This window comes from Panicum virgatum, chromosome 9K, assembly GCF_016808335.1.
Source record: "Panicum virgatum strain AP13 chromosome 9K, P.virgatum_v5, whole genome shotgun sequence".
NCBI lineage: Eukaryota > Viridiplantae > Streptophyta > Magnoliopsida > Poales > Poaceae > Panicum > Panicum virgatum.
In genome coordinates, this window is record NC_053144.1 from 68,923,417 (window position 1) to 68,928,156 (window position 4,740).

At 40.3% G+C, this 4,740-nt stretch overlaps 1 protein-coding gene across 1 annotated transcript; it reads right to left on the reverse strand.

Annotated features, from left to right (window-relative positions):
* Positions 1-722: 722 nt before the first annotated feature.
* LOC120647429 (hepatoma-derived growth factor-related protein 2-like) lies at positions 723-2,360 on the reverse strand. Its single transcript, XM_039924217.1, has 2 exons — positions 2,211-2,360; positions 723-1,254 (listed from the first exon to the last, which is right to left on the reverse strand). The coding sequence occupies exon 2, from the start codon at positions 1,247-1,249 to the stop codon at positions 896-898; it is 354 nt and encodes a 117-aa protein (XP_039780151.1). The 5' UTR covers positions 1,250-1,254; positions 2,211-2,360; the 3' UTR covers positions 723-895.
* Between the last annotated feature and the right edge of the window lie 2,380 nt (positions 2,361-4,740).

Consider the following 4,740-nt stretch of genomic DNA (forward strand, 5'->3'; position numbering starts at 1 on the left):
CCAGATGCAATCGTGGCAAGAACGAGTTGATCTTAAATTGTTTGCCGTCCTTTGCTTTTTATTTTTCCCTGGATTAATCTAAAAATAACATTGTTGCAATATTGATGTGGTTTTGTTTCCTTGGGCTGGGCTAGGTTTTATTAATCCATAGCCCTTATCGAACTGGCGGTGCGCCAGAGGTTCGAGTTTAGCTTTCTTGAGGTTGTGGATCGAGTTTTTTTTTTTCATTTTCAATTGCGATTCCTTGCTTGCATCCCAGCCCGCTTAGAGTTGATTGTCTCCCCAGTCAGAAGAGAAATATTCAGTTCACAGCATCATTAAACTATCACAGCATTTCAGCACTCACACTCCATCTCTCTTCTAATTTCTATAGTTCTGAATCTTGATTCAGTGTTGTTCCGCTGGCCCTACTCTGATTGAGTTGCTACTCCTCAGGTCTCAACCTGTCGAGACTCGAGACAATGGTTTATCTAGTTGCCCTGTGGATTTTTTTTGTGGTCTTTATCCCGAGTAATGCATATTATGCATGATCTACCCTGCTTTAGTGCTTTACCCTGCTTTACATCCTGTAGTGTATGCTAATTATGATGCTGCAGTTCTGCAAAGTTGATAGCCATCTCGGCCTCCCCTAGTTTCAGTTGCGATTGGGCAAAACAGAGAGATTATTTTAGAAGGTAAGAATTCAGAATCTAATCCAATATTTAGAACCAAAGCCATGTATACCATATTTAGACCCAAAGCCATCCATACCGAATTGCATTGTCGAATGGATACCAGTATTCAGGAGTGCATTCCGTACATAGTTTCACTAATTATTACAGAGCATTAAAATCACCATCTTAGTAGTAAAAGTAGCTTGGATACTCTTCCCACATCTGAATTAAACTAGGTAAGTTCACTTCCTCCCCTTGCCCATAGGCTGCTTCACATGGGTCCCGTTCTTCTTCGGGGGTGGTGGCTGCTTCCCCTTGGGAGCTACTGGTGGTTTGCTTTCGTGCTTTGTCTTGGATGGTTTCTTCTTCTGGGTTTTAGCCTGTTTTTTAGCTTCCCTTTTCTTTCTCTCCTCAGCTCTCTTGTTGTCAGCTTCCTTCTTCTTCTTCATATCAGAGTCCTTCTTCTGAACTTCCCTTGCCCTGACGCCTTCCTTGAAGTGAGTGGCGTCGTGTTTGTCGATGAACTCCTTGTCGAAAAACCCGTGGCAGGTGCAACTGTTGCAACTAAAAGGCATCAAGCCCTCCTTTTTTCCCATTATCCCTACATAAACAATGTCATGTTATCAGCAACTTTAAAGATATTATTATTATCAGCTAATAAAAACGCATCGACTTGTTTCTGACAGCAAACATATCTTAAACTTAATACAGATGCACATACCAAAATTGTATCATTGCAGTGCGAAATGCAAGATTCATTTCTTTCAATTCATAGTACATTATCACAGAGGACGCATAATAATCAACTAATCATCATAACTGACACATGTTATCATTCCATATGGTTGAAAAGATATTATCAGCATATCATATGGTTGAAAAGATATTATCAGCTGATAAAAATGCATGTACTCGTCTATGACAGCAAACATCTCCTAGACATACAGTTTTACATCTTCACATATGCACGTGCCACAATTGTATTATCACAGTGCTAAATGGATCATCACAATTGTAAGATGCATTATCACAATGAAGTAGGTTTGGCCATCACAACACGCATGGTAAGCAACTAATCACCATAACAAACATGTTATCAACATTTCTACTGCCAATCTAACAAAGTGTTAGCAAAAATTCTAGCACCAAGTTATTGTACTAGCAAAAAGGTATACACTTGTCTCGACAATTTTACCCAAATTTTACCAGACCGTGATCTTAAAGCAAATTCGCCATGTTTTATTCAAGGCAACCAGAAATGGAGTGCATTTGCTTGCAAATTCGCCTGCATTATGCTAATCAACAACATACTGTGACCACAATCGATCAACTACGCTCAATCGTCGGATCAGATCTAGGGATTGAAGGACGGACGGTCAGATCTAGTATGCTATTCAAGCAAAATCTCAGGTATCTGGAGCAGGCCCCAGAAACTCCCAACTGCCATATCGGGCAGGGCTATCTACTCTAGGGTAGGCTCTAGAATCCGAACAAACAGAACTCAGATGCAGATATGTTCCTATTCAGATCAGAGATCCGCCAAGGATTCGTTCGAACCTGGTCGAGGTTTGTCGGGCTCGGAGATCCGAAAGGCGCGGGCGCGGCGGGCAGAGGGAGGCCGCGCGGTGGCGGCGGCGGCGGCCGGACGGAATGGGATAGCCAATATTGTATCGTTGGCCACTTGGCCGTGGCGTGCGCTAAGGTCTTGGTTCCAGGATTTTTTTCAGAAGTCTCTATCATATTAAAAGGAATTTTACTATTTTATAGTATTAAATAAAATCTGTTTATAAATGTTTTTTTGACAGCTGAGTGCTTTTTTGCGAGACGAATCTAATGAGCCTAATTAATTCATAATTGGCTATAATGATGCTACAGTAACCATTCGCTAATCATAGATTAAGATAACTCATTAGATTCGTCTCGCAGTTTAGTCTCAGGATTCTGCAGTTAGTTTTATAATTAATATTTATTTAATACTTCTAAATATTAAAAAGTTCCCAGGACTTTTTTGAAGTCCGTGAATCTAAACACCTATTAGGAGAGGGCTTCGTGGCATGTGGCGGTCACGTGAGCCAGAAGAGTGGCACTGGAACTTGTGCGCTCCGTCCAGGGATTCCGCACACTTCCATGAGGCTGATAGCTGGGCCCATATCATCGTAGACCCACTGGCAGTGTCATTTGCTCCAGCAGGGGAACGCGCCCCCATGCGTCGCCTCGTACCGCGCTTCCCACCACGGAAAATCTGTGAAATGAGGGTGGGTCCGGGCTCCACACGGGCCCGCCAATCAGTGATGGAGGCTGACCGCAAGGCGAGATCGCCTCGCGTCCGCGCCCCCGAGGAGATATTCCTCGGCGGTGAGAGGAGCGCCGCTGCCGCGTGGATCCGAGGGAAAGGGCCCAGCTAGCAGCGACGCGGGTGTGGAGAGCGGCTGTGTGGACTGCATCGAGGGGCAGGTCAGGTTGCCACGCTCCGCGTCACCTGCGATGCCGCTCTTGCAAAGCCAACTCTAGGACTTCAAATTTCACTGTTTGATCTTGTTTAGTTCCCGTTAAAAATGTTACACATCAATTACATAAATATTTAGACACATGCATGGCGTATTAGATGTAAATAATAAAAAAAAAATCAAATTTCACAGATTCTCTGTAAATTGCAAGACGAATCTTTTGGATCTAATTAGTTTGTGATTAGATAATAAATTGCTACAGTAACATGTGCTAATGATGAATTAATTAGTCTTAGTAAATTCGTCTCGTAGTTTACAGACGAGTTTTGTAATTAGTCTATGTTTAATACTTAAAATGTGAAAAGATTTTATTTCAAAAACTTTACACAAAGGAGCTAAACATTCCTCCTCTAATTTTTTTAAAGAGAATCTTGCTATTTAGAAGTATTAAATAAAATTTGTTACAATTTTTTTTACGGATGGCTTATAAATCGCGAGATAAATTTAATGAGTTTACTTAATCTATAATTTACAGCAATGATTATGAATTAATTAGGATCATCATATTCGTCTCGCGATTTACAACTCATCTGTGTAATTTTTTTGTGAACATATTTTATTTAATAATCCTAAATAGCAAGATTCTCTTTGATGTGATGGAGTGTAAAATTTTTGAGGAGGGAACTAAACACATATTTTTATTTAGATAAGATTTTCTCTCCATATTTAGATGCACTCCAACATGTTAGCCAAATCTTACTCTTATATATTTTTTTCTTTGCTAGATTCATGCTCCTACGTTGCTACGAGCTGCAAAATATTCATAGTGCATAGCATTCGATAAATCCAATTCGAATACTAACAATACAGAATGCTTGATTAAAAAATATAGTTTTCGAATTAAATCTAATCTAGGCACACTGAAGTTCTGTGGCCAACTAAGACTATTTTATATCCTTTACAGTGATGCGGCTAGGATAGTCTTTAATATTGTTGGAAAATAATTCCCGATATGCATTTGCTTCATGTGCCAAAATGCCAAAATACCGATGAAGACGTTCCGACGCAGTGCTCTTGCATCCTGAGCATTTTCAAGTGATTGTTCAGTAGTGTGACATGTGGATTTACACAAGCAAGATAAAAAAGCTCTAATATGAACTGATACCAAAAGTTTGTACTAACCATACAGGTTTGGGTCCTGGTGAAGCTGCCGACAGACTCTGGACCTAGGACTCTAGAGTCAAGGAATGGAGATCATTTACTTAGCAATTAAACACAGTGAGCCTATAAAAACATGAATTCCGACAGTCCAAATTAGCAATCTGCGTGTTTTGTACTCTGCATTTTGTTATATTTTTTAGGCTAATCGTAACAGATTCTCTCTCCGTCTTTGTGTGTGTCAGGTTGTCATGTCATATAGCACAAAGTAAGCAGCTCTGTCTCGGCAAGAGCTAATGCATTAGTCAAATAGCAGAATATATTTTAGAGACAACTAAATAATTTCAAATAAAATGACTAATTCATGTCTACACCAACAGCATGACTCGACTTGAACGATCAAAAGCAAGTATATGCAAAACCGGAAATATCAGTGTACTCTCTCTCTCTCTCTCTCAAAGCAGCACCTCCAACTGCTTAAT

What these genes read in the sequence shown, in the direction of transcription:
- LOC120647429 (XM_039924217.1), bottom strand. Translation starts at nt 1,249, where the DNA reads ATGGGAAAAAAGGAGGGCTTGATGCCTTTTAGTTGCAACAGTTGCACC.